At 33.6% G+C, this 19155-nt stretch overlaps 1 protein-coding gene across 1 annotated transcript in view; it reads right to left on the bottom strand.

The window, feature by feature from the left end:
* LOC106469780 (glutamate receptor ionotropic, NMDA 3A-like) overlaps positions 1–19155 on the bottom strand; it is a 53899-nt gene that overhangs the window by 22925 nt on the left and 11819 nt on the right. Inside the window, exon 2 of the mRNA XM_022398340.1 lies at positions 2466–3530. Coding sequence (XP_022254048.1) covers positions 2466–3530 — 1065 coding nt within the window. The remainder of the gene's footprint in view (positions 1–2465; positions 3531–19155) is intronic.

Genomic DNA, 19155 nt, shown 5'->3' with positions numbered 1-19155 from the left:
AGATAGCCCTCGTGTAGCTTTGCGCGAAATTCAAAAACAAACAAACAAAAACAAACAATTTCTTCCGCGTATGTCTGTAAATGTATTATGATATTACTGATGATTTACTTATAACAAAGATTGGTAAGAGGGTAATTATACCCCAGAAAAATATCACATTTGTTGTTTAGAAGTTCATTAGGTTTGATAATGTCCTTAATTTACGGTATAAATTCTTTCTGAGGAACTTCAGTGATACAAGTCCTTTGTTATTAAAAGTAATTTATTTTTTCTCGATACAACTTTGTAATACACTTAACAACTTTTATAATACACACTATAAATCCCAGTGATTCACACACTTTACTTATGGTGTCTACTCTTCGCTTGACTCAATTATCTCTATCTTCAATCTATCTGCATATCTATCTCTTCTTTTATTTGCCGAAAAAAGAGGGCGTCCCGAAGAAACTAGGAAAATCACGATCATTCGAGAAACTCCTCGCACACGCCACCAGCGCCAATGCGCCAGCAGCGTCACGTGATTTCCGCTGTCGTAACAGTATCAAAGATCGACACACATCATTAATCAACGTTCAGTATACTAATCCAAACATTAATACACAATTTTCCAGATGATGGATACGCAATGTAATATGTCCAAAGTCGTTACGCTATCAAGCCATTGACTTCAATAAAATATGCAACAAACCTAAATACCTTAAAGTAACTGATCGTATTTTAACGTTTGTTTATGGACATTACCCTTCATCCCTCTTCAGGATCCGAATCCTCATAAAGGTCAATAAAATCGGCGAAACCATTAATTATTCTTACACAATTATCATTCATCCTACAGTTAAGTTAATTACCGTGTCACTATCAATGATAGCTTAGAGCTGCTAATATGCCCGTTATAATAACCATATAAAACACAACATTCAACATGGGTTCTAGTGTCTTGTGTCGTATAAAAAATAACGATAAAATTAATAAATAAAGATGGAGAGAATTCACACTGATATAGCTTATAGTTTAGATTAGGTGACAATTTGACCAATAGTTGTACCTTTGAGAAAGATGGTCACTATAAGTTCAATCCTATTACTTGGTAACGAATACTCTACTGTCCAAGGATATTAATTTCGTCATCAGTAGAAGTTTCTACAAAACCCAACCTAATGTTTGGATAATGGAAAGAAAGTGAGATTTTAACAGTCTGCTTAAGTGTAGTTAATGACTGATTAACCCATTAGTCCTGTTGTTTATGATTTTGTTGATCAAAATATTACTAATTAAAAATTAGCCAAATTTGCATGACGGAAATTTTATTTACGGCTCTTGCAGATTCCGTAAATAATTTCTTTTAAAGATATACGCTTGTAACATGTCGGGATATAATTTTCTTGTAAATATATGTACTAGTACTGTGTGTCGGGGTATATCATTTCTTTTAAAGATATACGCTTGTAATATGTCGGGATATAATTTTCTTGTAAATATATGTACTAGTACTGTGTGTCGGGGTATATCATTTCTTTTAAAGATATACGCTTGTAATATGTCGGGATATAATTTTCTTGTAAATATATGCACTAGTACTGTGTGTAGGATATATCATTTTTTGTAAAAATATACACTAGTATTGTGTGTCGCGATATATCATTTCTTGTAAAAATATACACTGGTATTGTGTGTTGGGATATATCATTTCTTGTAAAGATACAGACTGATATTGTGTATCGGGATACAACATTTCTTTTAAAGGTGAATGCTAGAGTTATGTGTCGGAATATAACATTTTGTATTGTTTGTTTGTTTGTTGTTAAGCGCTAGACTACATAATGGGTTATCTGTGCTCTGCCCACCGCGTGTATCGAAATCCAATTTTTAACATTATATAACTTCAGACGTACCGCTGAGCTTTCGGAGAGCAACATTTTATAAAGATATACTCGGTGTATATATGAGAATATAACGTTTGTCTTATGTTGAAAAGTAACCAACCATTTTCTTTGAATATGTTTCTTAACTAATTGACCGTTAGATACAAGGATTAATGTGATATATACATATATTTATGTCATGTTCTTATCGAATTCTTAAGATAAGGTTATTTTCTACAAGTTTATAACGATATCTAACGAGTGCAACGCTCTAACTTCCTTCTTGTGTTTTAGACACCACCAGACTTGCATTTTATTTAGTTCAGATTTTGTTTTAAAATTTTGGCCGGGGAGAAAGAGTTCATTTGTTAAAATAGAAGTTTTTATACATACAATATTAATCACAATATATATATTTAAGTCACAAATTTAATAACCCACTGATACTTACACTAGAATCATGGAGGTCATCAATTCGGAGCTGAAAAAACAGGCCTTTAAGTAGCAAACATAATAATCCAGAGATATTTATACTAGAATCATGGAGATCATCAACTCGGAGCTGAAAAAAACAGGCCTTTAAGTAACAAACATAATAACCCACAGCTACTTACACTAGAATCGTGGAAGTCATCAACTCGGAGCTGAAAAAATAGGCCTGCGAAAAGAGCAGCTATGTTGGCGGTGTAAGAAGCTAAGAAGATAACACTGAAGCACCCCCAAAGATTGATGAGGACCTTGTTGGGCCAAGACTTCGGGGCTTTGAAGGCCACCAGGTGGCTGAAGAGAAGTGACCACATAACCCAAAGTGCAGATGCCAGGCTGAAATTTTTGGTCCGTTGTCGTCCCCAGGGATTGAGACCGAAAGGGCTCAGCCACTCATAGATGGCAGCAGCGAAAGCTGTGACGTTGAGACTAGCAAAGATGGCGACCCACAGATGCACACTGAAAGGTACTAGGAAAGCTGACAGCGGTACATCATGTAACTTGGAAGAGGCAAGACACGAAACTCCAGAATGAAAATAGGGGACGGAGAAGTCGATGACTTGATACCGCATGCTGGTGATGCTGAAGGAGGAGAAGGCTAAGTGCGCGGCACCGCTGATGAGGTCTGCTGTGATGCCATTCCAGGACTGACCTCCTCGGCTCGTACCAAACATGCCGTCAGCTACTAAATATATGTCGTAGTCGAAATCTAGGTCACGCGCTAAGTCTGTCAGGAGGTCCATGGTAATCCCAGAACAGCAGGTGACGTTGTAGGTCTCACCTTCAGCTTTACCTTGTGCATAATCCGCAAAGATAGTTATTAACTCGTCTTTACGATTAGTTTGTACCTGAAGACAAGGTATGCCCATTAAGCAGCTTCCATTGCTAACCCTAGTGGATGTTTGAACAAATGGTGGATTGTAAGATGTCGCCACTCGGAAGCGCTGTCTACCAGTTGGCCAAGGTCCCATTTTTCCTGCTCCGACCCAAAGAACGGTGTCTAGCCGGACAGATGAGCCGCTTACGTTTCCTACAACCTGCCAGTGAAGAAAGCCGTCGCTAGATGGCGCCAGGTTCAGAATTTCAAACACTGTTGAAAACCCGTAACGTCTACTTTGATGAGTTGAGTAGTCGAAATGATTGCTGTGATTTCTGTTGTTCATGACATTTTTCAACGAACTAGAAAACAGGGTAAAATAAATCAAACAGTTGTACACAGTAATAAAGTCAACATATGAAATCAGTTTAAATTTGAACTATTATTCTATTAAAATTTAGAACAATAACTACCTCTGGTCTCAGAGTAATAGATCCAAAGAAACAGGTGTTTTGGAATATGATAACAAATAATTCACACTTTGTTTGGAGTTAACTTACGTGCTCAGAGTTTCTATTTCCAAATGTTTTTTTATGACCAAGATGTAAGAAAATATTTGGATATTATTTATGAACTGAATAAGCACGGAATCCCAACGTCACATGAATGGTTAGAAGTTAAACCAAAGCTTTAACAGGTCGAGTCAGGTTGAGATATTAAAACATGAATCTTATAATATTTTAATCTTTTGAAATAAATTCTAAGTACTTATATAATTTATCAACCATAACAAGGTTGGGAAATAAGAACACGAATCGTATAATATTTCAATCTTCTGTAGCAAATTCTAAGTATTTATTTAGTTTAACATGGTTGAGATATAAGAACATGAATCGCATAATATTTTAATCCTCTGTAATACATTCTAAGTATTTATTTAGTTTAACATGGTTGAGATATAAGAACATGAATCGCATAATATTTTAATCCTCTGTAATACATTCTAAGTACTTATGTGGTTTATCAACCATAACAAGTGCAGGGAGTGAGTGTGCTGTTGTCTCGAGTAGTATCTAATATATCACATTTGTTTTAACTAGTTTTAGATGACTATTTACAACTTTCTAATTTATGGCGCTTTTATTTCAAAGATAATCGTTCATTATTTCAGCATGGCTAGTGAGTACTTTTGTAAACAAAAATTACCAATGGCCTTTTCATCACAATCGCACTCGCACAAATACCTATCTTTACGTTTATTAAATTAATTATTTGATAGTAGTTAGTTTCAATCCTTTCGATTAATTTATAGAATCAAATATTCTAGTAAACGAAGTAAGAGATGAACAAAGCTACACGAGGGCTACCTGTGCTAGCCGTCCCTACTTTAGCACCACCCACAGCCAACTCTTGGGCTACTCTTTTACCAACGAACAGTGGGATTTACCGTCACATTATAACACCCCCACGGCGAGCATGCTTGGTGGTACGGGGGATTCGAATCCGCGACCCTCAGATTGCGAGTCGAGCGTCCTAACCACTTGGCCATACTGGACCTGAACAAAGATTTCACAGACTTTATAAAACCCAGATTTCCATTTTTGATGTACAATAAACGGTATATCAGGCAAAATGAAATTGGCGATCAACTTCATTGGTGGAAAAAAAAATCATGTAAATAGTATTTTTAGCAAAATACCAATCAACAAGAAGCAAAACTCTGAATGTAAATTTTTCTTCTAATCTTACACTTGCAAGTAAAATTTACAGTTACGCTCACAGAAGAAATACTTATCTTGGTGTAGCCAGAAAACGTTTCGTTGTCAAACGCTTTTCAGTGAAACCTTTCTGGTTACGTTGAAATGAAATTTTTTTAGCGGATTATCGTGATTATTACTGGTAGATTAATCGGGCTTCACCTACCTATACCAGCTTATTTGGAACCAATGTTTTGATTTGCTGGCTCACATCTTCATGAGTTGAACCTTCTACTGTGAACACTTAAAACGAAACCTTATTCTAGCGATATTTTTATGTTTTCATCGCGAAAGCAAAATGCATGAATAATATAGTATTTTTAATACGTTTGCAAATTTTCTTATTTGAAAATTTTAGTGCTTCAGTATCAACTCAAACTCTTCACCTCCCCCCTCAGTGGCTTAGCGGTAAGTCTGCAGGCTTACGACAATAAAAATCGGGTTTCGATACCCGTGGTGGGCAGAGCACAGGTAGCCCATTGTGTATTGTTGTGCCTTAACAACAATCAAACAATCTTTTCAACAGCAAACCGCTAGAAAGAACTATGGAGTTAACTTCAATATAAGATGTGGTCGTCAAAGAACTATGGAGTTAACTTCAATATAAGATGTGGTCGTCTAAGAACTATGGAGTTAACTTCAATATAAGATGTGGTCGTCAAAGAACTATGGAGTTAACTTCAATATAAGATGTGGTCGTCAAAGAACTATGGAGTTAACTTCAATATAAGATGTGGTCGTCTAAGAACTATGGAGTTAACTTCAATATAAGATGTGGTCGTCAAAGAACTATGGAGTTAACTTCAATATAAGATGTGGTCGTCTAAGAACTATGGAGTTAACTTCAATATAAGATGTGGTCGTCTAAGAACTATGGAGTTAACTTCAATATAAGATGTGGTCGTCTAAGATCGAGAAAACCAAAATCTCAGTTTTTAATCTTAATAGCCAATTTCCAGTGATCTCTAACGTAAGTTATGAATTCAGAATAGCATAGAAAAGTAATTATAAATTTGAGCATTTTTCTTAACAATTATGTTGGCATTCATTACATACTGACAATACTATATTTTCCTGCTTCAAAAAACAGAATGGGTCAGGCCTAATAGTTTAACATGTTCGGACTGTTAAACCAACGGTTCATGGTTCGTGGACTTGCCACCGCATAAGTGCGCCAAGAACTTTAAGGTCGTCGGTACAGTATAAGAATAATAGGCCATCAGACAACAGTGAAATAAGAGCTGGTAGGGGATGATCTTTCCTCATGTAGTATAACTTTAAGTGTAAATTCTGAAATAATCAGATGAAACAGCAAATCTGAATGATATCCAGCTCGTATTTAAAAAAATGTTTCTCAAGTAACTACCAGTGTTTCTAATCGAACAGAAACTATTCAGTCATCTCGATGCCAACATCTGTAACGGTTACACTAGCGTGGCGTAGCTTAATTATTCAATAATGATGGGAGAGCTTCGTTCGTCTAAAAAATCCTAAAATAATATTTGTAGAAATATTCACCGAGATTCCTTTAGCTCAGTACATTACTGTTGCATCTATATATATATATAATGTATTTTAAGTTCTTCTAGGCCCAACTGTTTCATTTGTCTCTTCCAAAAGTTTTGTTCTCTAAATGGTTAATAGATGACGCAAAGTGTCAGACCTACAAGACAAGGCTTAGAAGAAATGTATGAGCTAAATTGTTGCATTACACATTTCAAATAACGTCGATAGATATCATTGTCCATTATTAATTAATTTTCAGTTTTTACAGCGGTTTGTAGTTAAAGACTTACTGACAAATATTTATCGATTTTTAAATTATTTTATTGCAAATTTTATTAGAAAGAGTGCAGCTGAAACGTCAAGACAAATTATTATTCGATCAATTGATAGTTTGTCTTTCAAAAACTAATTAAATAGTTTAATAATGGAAGTATTTCATTTCTGTAAGCATAAAATGTACCATGTATGTTATTATTCAGAAAACTCTCGTCTTTTACAAACAAATTATTACAACAGCATGATTCCTTCAACTTTTGAGCATATGATGCAGAATTCAAATTTGCACCTTCTGCAGTGACCGAGCCCCAAATGTTAGTGTTATACGCTCTCAAATTTATCGTTGAGCCATCGGGGGGGGGGGGGTTAAACTGATAACAAATAAAATGTCCAGCAACAAATATTTGATTTATTAATCATTTTCTTTATAAGCTTTCACGTACAAGAATATTAAATGGTGAGAGATGAAGCAACTGAGAAATGTAATTTTTCAGGTTTTTGTTTCATTTTATGTTGTATTAAAACTTTAAAGATCAAAACTAGAGGAAAAGAGCTCATACGTTTAAAGAATACCCGGCAGATCCCTATGTTCTAAGAACGAAATAAAACATGTTAATCTTAATCGCTGTAGTTACACTTCACAACGCACGAAAATCTGTTCTGCGCAAGACAGTACGTTCATTCAAGCTTAACAAGCAGCGTCTACTATCGTTCAAAATTCTACCAAATCCTTCAATTTGTATTTTGTGTTTCACTCCAAGTAACTTCTAAATTTCAAGCATGAAGACCAAGAAAGTGTCGATTAACTGGAATATTGCTTGATACCACGATTTTTATTTCAGTGAAATTTTGTTTTCAAAATAGAAACATATCATGAATTAGAACAAATATCGCCTCTTTAAAATTATAAGCCCCCAGAGGCACAGCGTATGTCTGCGGACTTTCAACACTAAAAACCGGGTTTCGATACCCGTGGTGGGCAGAGCACAGATAGCCCATTGTGTAGCTTTGTGCTTAACTTGAAACAAACAAACCTTAAAATTATAGATAAAATTAAAAAAGTAAAATACAGCAGTAATAAAGAGAGAGAGATTTGATTTCTACGCCCCATGGAATCAAATTCATGTTATACTTACTAAGTTTGTTTGTTGGCACAGAATGAATAAATGTCTAGCTTACAAATTAGAAAAAAAAATGATATTTTCAAAAGTGAATGTTTACTCATAGTTAGATCTCACAATCTCATTTTATGAACGGTATGAGCGGTAATCATTTAATTGGGAATATACATCCGCACATGATTTATTTTACGCTCTGCTGCCACGTGGATTAAAAACTTGGTTAAAACCAAATGAATCTTATAACTATTATAACGTAATTGTAGCCAACATCGCTGGAAGATTACGCAAAGCAAGTATGATAGAACTATTATAACGTAATTGTAGCCAACATCGCTGGAAGATTACGCAAAGCGAGTATGATAGAACTATTATAACGTAATTGTAGCCAACATCGCTGGAAGATTACGCAAAGCAAGTATGATAGAACTATTATAACGTAATTGTAGCCAACATCGCTGGAAGATTACGCAAAGCGAGTATGATATAATATGAATTATTATAAAACCAGGCATTGATTAACAGTGAGGAAACGAAATGTTACTAAAACGCTTTTCAAATAAATTAGAATAGTTAGCTTAAACGCTTTATTAAGTATGATCCAGTAATTGATTCATACTTTTCATACCATTTCTCTGCCAGGTTAAAAGAAACAAAAGAAGAGATACAACTAAAGTCAAATTTCTCGTTATGTTCACTTGAAACAACTAGCTGCCAATAAGAAAAATGACCGTAATTTAATATGATTTACGACTTGAACCTTACTAAATAAATCGCTTTTTTATATATGTGTTGTAATCATATGATATCTTGCAACAGCCATGATGTTAATGAGGATGTAAACATGAAATTTGCTCATATATTCCCACAACGGAGGATCATTCTGTAAGGATATAAAATAAAGTGTAAAAAGCTTAAATATGGCGTAAAGAAAACAAAAATATCGTAAAGGAGAAAATGGAAAAAAATCTGACCATAATATTTGTTTCTTTTTTTTCTTCTAGATCAGTGTCGTTCATCGATTGCTACTGACGTAAAAGGCTTGATTGGAATAACGGGTGACGTCAAGCGACTGATGTGAGCTGTTTTTCAACGACCCTGGTGACTTGGGTACATCGCTTTAAATTATTTTGTAAACAAAACGAATACAACAATAAAATAAGAAATTATAAAGAAGCTAGTGTAAGGGAATACTTTATATTGTATAAATAAAAAATAAAACACGCAGAATAAGGTTGACAAAGTAAAAGGTAGCGTAAAACATATTTAGGCCTAATTTTAGAGTCACAGATAACCAAAAGTAAGCTCGTTTTTTATTTTTTCCTATTCTGTATTATATATATATATGTTTACAACCATTCTGAAAATGATAAATACTTACGTATCGCCAACGTTAAAAATAATCGTTTATTAATCTCATATAATGAGAAATACATTCTTATGAAATAACAGATATGTTTTTTTACCAATATTTGACTGATCTTCCTAAATTGGATACATATGTAAAGCTCTAACTTTGACCTTTTACTCGGGTGTTCTTTTCCTCTATGAATCTGTTTTCGATAATTCAACAAATTTAGACAAACGGCCAAGTATTTAAGAAACATTTTGGTTTTAGATGTATAAAAAAAGGAAAAGAAAGATAGAGTGAGTGAAGTAAAATAAAGTTGGTTGGCAGAAAAAATGTCGAAGCCCAATTAGCTTGGTTGGCAGAAAAACTGTCGAAGCCCAATTAGCTTGGTTGACAGAAAAACTGTCGAAGCCCAATTAGCTTGGTTGACAGAAAAAATGTCGAAGCCCAATTAGCTTGTATGGTAAGAAAAATAGCTTGTATAGAAGAAATCGTGAAAGCAAAAGTGTTCACTAAACGTATATCTAAAAATGTTATCGTTGTTGAATATTACAGGAATTCTGGGTATATTTGAGTCATCGACCTTCAAACCTTTTTAACCCAATCCTGAAAAAATAAGTTTATGTTTTTTTTATTTCGAATGTTCGCGCAAAGCTAACAAGAGCTATCTGCGCTAGTCGTCTATAATTATTAAGTGAGAGACTAGAGAGAAGGTATCTGGTTAATAGGATTGACATAACCCATTAAACCAACTCTTGATTTACTCTGATCGAATGTAATATAATCATAATTATAATTGATATAATTATCAAGTGATAGACTAGAGAGAAGGTATCTAGTTAATAGGATTGACATAACCCATTAAACCAACTCTTGATTTACTCTGATCGAATGTAATATAATCATAATTATAATTGATATAATTATCAAGTGATAGACTAGAGAGAAGGTATCTAGTTAATAGGATTGACATAACCCATTAAACCAACTCTTGATTTACTCTAATCGAATGTAATATCATCACTGTTATAAATACATTCATGGCTCTCTTTTGCGGAGCGCGATTTTGTTATTCAACACCATCCATCGCCAACTGTTGGGCTACTCTTTTATCAACAAATAGTGGTATTAACTGTCACATTATAACGTCCTCACGGCTGAAGGAGCGAGCATGTTCGATGATAGGAATTCGAACCCGAGACCCTCAGATTGCGAGTCGAGCGCACTAACCAGATCTTCAACGTTAGCCATGTGTTAGAAATTGTATTAAATATTTAAACATAAGACACGCGTTAGATACCGTGTTAAATATTTAAGCATAAGACAGACTTTGGAAACTCTGCTAAATCTTTAAACTTTAGAAACTTTACAAATTTTGGCAGCATGGCACGAAAAGTTACTTTGTAAATACACCTATATGCCTTTACCAAATTGTCATCTTAATTTTGTATGGAGTCAATAGCGGATTAAAGTTGAAAAGGTACCGAAAACTTGTTTTGTTAAAATATAAAAAAATATTAACTTTATAATTTAAAAAAATTAGAATTATCAAGTAAATTGTAACGAATTTATCATTATATATTTATTTTGATATCAACGTTTGTTTAGATTAAGTTTATATTTAAAAACATGCATAGCTTATAGTGTTAGATATGTATTGCGAAACTCCCGCCTATTCTCCAAAGTTGTAGAAGATTCTCGAGAGTAAGAATCAACAATATATGTATATACTTAAACGTTAAATGTAGCTCAGTATTGTTACTTAAAACTGGAAGTTCTAGAAAACATCCACACGCCTATAAATATAACCAACGTGTCGCGCCAAAAAGGAGAGTATATATTATTAGTTCGCTATAGACAGTGTACTATAAACTCTGGAGACTATAAGTGTGATTATTATAACACTTATCAATCGGAAAACTTCAGATATTTGACCAGGAACATTTACAAAGTTCGAACATTACAAATTATTTAACTTTAGTGGATTCTCATCGGACATTAGTATTTTTACGAAAACATTACCTAACGTCACGTGTGAAAAAAAATCGGCATGTGATCAGTGAAGGACAAAGCTAGCGAGCTTCCCGTTAAGCGAATCGTGCCTACATCAACTCGTAATTAACTCGCTCATCGTGAACCCTCGATAAGATATCAAGGAAGTTCCAGATTAGAAATAAGACTTTTTATTGCTTGTAAGTTTGTTTATAAATAATTGTTTGTAATAACTATTTTTAATAACTCTTATTGTAAATTGCATTGTTGTGTGCATATTAAAACGTATTTGGGTTAAAAAAGAAACTGTGTGTATCAGTCTTGTTGGCAAATATCATAAACTGGAGATATATCGGCATATATTTAAATACTGAATCCAAAGTACAATTTAACTACTAAATTTAAATTTATCGGTTAACTCAATTTCAGGCTATTTGAAATTCTAATACGTAACAATATGCATGGATGAAATTTCACTATCAAAAGACATATAATGTTTCAGAGTTCAAAAAAGGCAAAAACAATAGCAATATCTGCAGTCTAAATCACTTGTATCATAAATATTAGGCATATTACGTTCTAATGTTTTGCTAGCTTTCGGCGTTTAAAATATAGCGTTTATTGCTTATATAAATAGCGTTTCAAATCAAGTTTCTGTCACTGTAGATCCGAAGCATCGAGTTCTGGTACTGAACGAAAGGGCTTCTGGGCAATCATCTGTGAACACAAAATATCTGAAATGTTGTTTTTCGCCCATTTCTGATTTGTAATCCAAAATAGAAAAAATTAGAAGAATGTAAAATAAAAAAATATATCTGTAGTTTAAATTATTACAAATATTATACAAATCAAATATTTGTTTTGTTTTAAACTTTTCGTAATATATTGGGCTGAAGAAGAAAAACGTTCCATAAGAGATTTTATTAAACATTTCCTTCGTCTTTCTAAAATGTTTGATTTACTTTTAATTTGGCAAACTTGAACTTTTAAGGAAAGTGAAAGTTACACCAGATTTAAAAAAACACTTTAAAAGGCATATCTCGGTTTTTGAGAAATATGGATTAGTAAAAGCCCCCTTTTCGTTTCGTATTTCATGGCTTATGGCTATAAAATCTTAAACTCTTAAACACAGGAAACAACCTACAACATTACCATATTTTTACTATTGATTACATCAGTACTTCCAAATTTTCTACTTGACTGTATATTTTTGTTTTCTCACAAGTTTACAGGAAGTAATTTTAAGAACAGTTTAGAATTGTTTCGTGCACAGTTTATTTTGAACTTTTGAAACTTGAAATTTGGCAAAAGGGAACATTAATGGAATTTAATTCTCTAGAAAGGATGGAAAACAAACAAAATAGAAAAAAGAACTTGGGTGATGAAGTATTATCGTAAGTCACATAGTACACGAAAACTAAGCCTGGGTGATGAAGTATTATCGTAAGTCACATAGTACACGAAAACGAAGCTTGGGTGATGAGGTATTATCGTAAGTCACATAGTACACGAAAACTAAGCCTGGGTGATGAAGTATTATCGTAAGTCACATAGTACACGAAAACGAAGCTTGGGTGATGAGGTATTATCGTAAGTCACATAGTACACGAAAACTAAGCCTGGGTGATGAAGTATTATCGTAAGTCACATAGTACACGAAAACTAAGCCTCGGTGATGAAGTATTATCGTAAGTCACATAGTACACGAAAACTAAGCTTGGGCGATGAAGTATTATCGTAAGTCACATTGTACACGAAAACTAAGCCTGGGTGATGAATAAAAATTTACACCGATATGTTATGAAATATTTCCACGAACAAGATTTTTCGTGTTCTCAAGAAATCCGCCACTAACAATTTTGTTTAATTATTATGACCGTGCAATTCGCATGAAGAGTATTTGTTGTTCTAATAATCAAAGGCGTTTTACTATGCATTATAGAGTTACAAAGTAACGCAGAGTTATCATATATCATTGTAGTTACTAAATATCTAGTGTTATTATGTGATGCAGTTTTTTTCTGTAGAGTGACTCTCTATAATTAAATTACTATCTATTATGCTCTTCTGCAAATAGGCAGTTACTATTACAATATTAACAGAAAAAAACTGGAAAAGTAATGGATATCAGGTTTCGTGTTTGTGATAAAAATCACTTTAGGCTTTATGTACTTTTCCTTTTCACATAATTAGTCCCTTATAGATTTAGAATCCCAGATGTTTAAAAATAGCATCCCAGTTCTCTTGTCTGTTGCAAGTCATTGCCCAGGAAGTCCGTCATTCAATGTTAGAACTCACCATTTGGGTTGGCAACCAAACAACCATTTGAAACACTACATACTTGCTATGTGAGGTACTGTTACTACGCAACGTAGTGTTGTTATAGTTGTTGCTGTATTGAATATTAAGCTTATTATAATTTGTGGTTGATTACTGAAACTGGTGCTTATATTAACACTAAGACACCTGTGGGATTAATACCTTACCGTATCCAGTTCAGTTTTAGAAGGAATGTGACAAAGTTGGAGAATAATGAGCAGAAATGACTGGACGAGATTCGAACCTTGTTTCCCATACTAATGCTACGCTTCTCTAATGCTGCAAATTTAAGTTTTCGTAAATTTTAACCATGTAAGAAAGACTTGGTGTTTTAGTATTTCATTCTGATTTTTTAATTTATTATATAAACAATATTATGAACAACAGCTGTACAGTTAAGTAACTTAATTTTGCTATGTTATTTCAATTAAAACTAGTGACTAGTTTCGAAATGTAAAGTTTTTGTCATGGACTATATCGTAGCTCCCTTAATTAGCTGCCAAGTGTGGTTTTAAAATTACTTACTTTTCTTTTAGTTAACTGTTTTTAAAATTAATGTTTACACAAAGAAAATTAATCACAAAAATGTGTCTAACTTGGAATTCTAATCCGATCACTAATTATATTTTGCTAAGAATACTAGCAACTTAAACAAGTATCTCAACTTAAAAATCGATAAGATTTCCTAAAGCTATTGCATGGCTACAGAGAATATTCTAGAATTCTTGCCATTATATATTCCAACTTTTGTCTCGACGCTTTTAGGCTATTGTAAGGAAAGTCATAGCTCATCTTGAATGGGAAGAGGTGAGTATTCACGGTTTGCTGAGATTAATACGAGTCAGTGCTGGATTTCACGATACGCGTCACGTTGAGTGTCATATTCTCTACAAAAGATTCAATTCTTGATTCGTATTCAGATCACAAAGCAAGACTTTCTGTAGATTCTAGGGAGCTCTGCGAATCACAGGAATATTTACAATTTTATGGATTACTTGGTTTTGGCGAGTCAACGAGGCTCTAAGGAAATGAACACTAACTTAAGAAGAAAGTAGCTGATATTCAAAACTAAGATATAAAATCTACCTAATTGCAAATAAATAGTTCATGCTATTTTTAAATGATCGTAATATCCCTTGGTCTAGATATATATATATATATATATACACACATCAAATTCATGACTGCTAGTGGACACGAGAGTTTTAAAGAATGTCCAGTTTGCAGTGTCGTTGCATCCTTGTTTTATTTTGACACTTATGCCATTAAATAAAATTCCAAAAATACCATTCACAGATTCAGATACCATTGAAATGTTACAAAGAGAAAGCCTAATAGCACCCATAAAAATATAACATATATATTTTTACTGTCCTAGCCGGTTTGGACGCTAGGCCTAAGTCAGGTTTAAAACGTAAACATCAGCCAATTTTTGAAATTTCATCTGATGTAGACCTAGTCTTGAATAGTCAGGGAAGAAAACTGGACAAAATATTTCTCTGATAGGCTATTTCGCTTACAGTTCATTACCATGATATTATTACTTTAAATACATATGAAAATTTGCGTCGTTACTTACCTAGAAACTGTCTAAGTTTAATTAAGACAGTTAATATTTAAGATAAAAAAAATGACATTTACTTCTGGTAAGAAATAGAAAATCTATTTGTAGAGTATTAGTAGCTGTCAGTTGCAGCGATGTTTTTTGTAATCAAACTACTAAGGTCTTTTATCCTACAACCCACAACTACGTCTAACCCTCTTCAAAAACAAACAAAGATCACTCGAAGTACGTCAAGCGTCACTAGAGAGGATCGTTGCGAATGTTCTGGTTTTAGATGTTAGTTGGTGAATCTGAGCTTTCTTAAATGCGAGTTTTATAACTGAATGCACTTGTATAATACTCTTTGGGGACCGTCTTTTCATATAAAAACTCAAGTTCGGTTTTCACATTAAGAACGTCTAAGTAAAGTCACAACAATAGAAAAAGGTTTATTTCTCTCTTTTTACTACACACATACACACACATATAGTATTGAAAATAATTCTAGAAATAATAAATAGAATGGATATAAAATTCAACTATTATGGGATTGTTTTTCTCTGTTACATTAAGAGAAACTTCACCAGAGTAGAGTCCCATGTCGGTAGTTTACACTGTGATCTCACATCTAACTAATCAGATAGTGTCACACTAGTATAATGCCTATAAAAGTATAGGCAGTCATACTATTCCTAGCAGTAGTGTGATAATTTCACTCGTATCTTCAAGGACAGAAGTACCAAACGTATAGAAATCAAAGTTCTGACTCATTAAATGTACTACATGCAACAAACTGAATAATTTCATATTTCAGTAATAACTGTATGGAAACCCTAAAGGGGTAGGTGAAATTGGTTCTGTTGATTATAAATTCTGTTGTCGTAGAAAACCCAAACTCTTCAAAAGTGATGTTAAGTAATGCAGAGTATGTTCTTTACCCGACAATCCAGAAGAAATCTTGTTAATGAACTAGCTGTAAATATACTCGTGAATGTTACCCCGTAACAAGGTCATGTGGAACAGACTTAAGAATGTTTTAAATAATTTGTTTTTAATCCAATGTAGAAATATAGTTTGGAGACTGCTTGAATGGGTTGTGAAAGAAACTTTATTACAAATATACGTTTCGACAAGATTATGTCATCATTAGATACAAGTAGTTCATATACAGTATGGAACAAATAGGTCACATGACAGGAGATTGCTTAACTGCTTAGTATAGGTAACTTGGTACCCTGGGGTGTTGGTTAGATTACGGTTGTTTTGTTCGATTAAAATAGCTTCCTTTATCTTACGTTTGTTAGTGTTTGATTCTTTGTTTAAAATTACAGTGTTAGGTATCAATATATTGTGTGTGTTTTTTAATGATGGTAAACGTGGGATTTTATTTGTTTACGCTCGACGAATCTGGTTTCTAATCTTATTCCGGTTTCTACGATGTGTAATTTTGGGCAGTTATTATACGTTATTTTATAAAAGATAATAGTATTATGTGATTCCACATAATTTGTATTTGGTAATGAATTTAGTTTAGGGTTGGGTTTTTGAGTGAATTTGAAGTAGAAAGAAAGTTTAGGTTTAATGTTAAGTTTTCTACAAGTGTGAATTATTTTTGAAATGTTTGTTTGTTTGGAATTAAGCACAAAGCTACACAATGGGTTATCTGTGCTCTGCCCATCACAGGTATCGAAACCCGGTTTCTAGCGTTGTAAGTCCACAGATATACCGCTGTGCCACTGGAGGACATTTTTTGAAACTGATTACAGGGACGAATGGTAAACTGCAGTGTAATGTTGTGTTGTTTGGTGTATTTGTGTCAATTTTGTTTGCGAGTTGAGTTTGAGGTTTATGTTCCGATGGTTGTGTGAAAATAGATTGACAGCTGGTGGTTTTACTGCCCATTCAAGCTATCTATAAACTTTATTTTCTAAAAAGTGGGCTCCTCTTTATCAAATTTCAATGTAGGAATGGTCCTAAAAAAGAAAAGGATAAAAGGGTAGATCAGACCTAATTTGATTACTAAGAACATAAAAGAGAAAATTAGGGATAAGTGTCATTAAGTTCAATAAGTTTAAATTGACTTTCTCATTCTTAGTAGGCAAAAGAGAATGAGAAAGTGCCTTAGGACTAGAGAATAGTTTATACTATTGCAGTTAATAGAGGTGGTGATAATAGTTGCCCTCGAAATTATAAACCAGTTAGCCTTACTTCTGTGGTTGGAAAAATTCTGGAGATTCTGATAAAATAAACTATACAAAATCATTTAATGAAATATGATATCATAAATGAGAGCGAACGTGGATTCACTAAAGGAAATATTGCCTAGCTAATCTTTTAGCTTTTTTCGACGATGTTACTTCTTACCTCGACAATAGAAAGAGTGTAGACTTGGTGTGCTTAGATTTTCCAAAAGTACTTGGTAATATGCAACAAAAACAATTATCTAAGAAACACACATCAGAAGAGATTAGAGGAAGGTAGTTAATTGGTTGTAGGGAGGTTGGATGGGAGAAAGCAAAATCTTCTTATTGATGGAGTCAACTCAAACTGGACCCTCGTTAGTAGTGGAGTACATCAAGGGTCAGTGATTGGATCTTTGCTTTTTCTTAGTAACATTGACTATATTCATAGAGGCATAATTAGTATATTAATAAAACGTTTGATGACATTAAATCTAGGTATATCTAGTTTATTGAGGATGTTGAGGTATGGAGAATGACTTTAATTAATTGGTGAAATATTAGCAAGTTACCTTTAATTACATTATGCGACAGTTAATGAATTTGTGCTATCATAATTCAGATCACAAGTTTAATATAAATGGTAATCCACTCAATAACGTGGCTGAAGAAAAGGACCTTGGCATAGTGATGGATAAGTCACTCAAGCCGTCAAAGCATTTCTCTACTGCTAGTAGTAAAGCAAATATGATTTTAAGGTGTTTATATATATATATATATATATATATGTTAATTATAAATCAAAATAGGTAATTATCGTTTCATAAAAATTACTAGTTAGGCCGCACCTGAAATAATATGAACAGTTTTGGTCTCCTTATCTAAGAGAGAATAATGAGTTAATGAAAAGAGTTCAGAAATGGTTTACTAGAATGGATAGATTAGGAACTTAAGGGTTGGATGTGGTTCTATTTAAGTTTGTAAGAGTATCTAGAAGATCGATAGCAGAAAGGGTGTTGTTTTCTTTAAGCTATATTTCGAAGGTAATAGGACAAGAGAACATAAATATAGGACTTATAAAATACACGTTAGGCTTCCGTTAAAAATACTTTATTTTTCTAACAGGGTAACTACCTTCGTCAATAGTGGAGGCCAAGGGTAGATGTGCAAGAAAATTGTTTGTTTGGAGTTAAGCACAAAGCTACACAGAGGACTATCTATGCTCTGCACGCCACAGGTATCGAAACCCGGTGTCTAGCATTGTAAGTCCGCAGACATACCGCTGTGCCACTGGGGGAGGGGGGGGGTCGTGCAAGAACAGCATTGAAGGACTAATCATCCCTTGTTTTTCATAGATTATATTATTCCATTCGATTCAAAACTTTTAGAAATATTTTATAACACATATGTATTTTACTGGAGACGATTATCAGGAAAAACATTCAAACAATGCAATGTTTCCCATATGGATAATTCAACAATTTTACAAGCTTTTAAATGGAAATTTAAAATCCAATCTCTGTAAATAAACATTAGATACTGATGGAACTAGAGATCTGTAAATTACCAAGTGTTACTTTTTGTATGATATTGAATGATGAGGACTTAAGACTGATGTAGTTAACAGTGCATCGCTTTTTAGCCTTTATATAAAGATGTTATTAATCTAGTAAACCAGTTATTGTTGTTGTTTTTATTATAAAACCTATTTTCTAAGCTAGCAAGTACTGAAGCCTGTAGCATTAACTCGCTTTAAAGTTCTGTACCTAAGATTATCACTACTAAAGTTTTATGCATATAGACTCCCACAGTGTAAACCACGTCCATTCTTCAATCAACCCCAGGCCCGGCATGGCCAGGTGGATAAGGCGCTCGACTCGCAATCTGAGGGTTGCAGGTTCGAATCTCCGTCCCACCAAACATGCTCACCCTTTCAGCCGTGGGG

The sequence above is a fragment of the Limulus polyphemus genome, unplaced genomic scaffold (assembly GCF_000517525.1).
Source record: "Limulus polyphemus unplaced genomic scaffold, Limulus_polyphemus-2.1.2 Scaffold3654, whole genome shotgun sequence".
NCBI lineage: Eukaryota > Metazoa > Arthropoda > Merostomata > Xiphosura > Limulidae > Limulus > Limulus polyphemus.
This window is presented reverse-complemented; position numbering and strand designations above follow the sequence as displayed.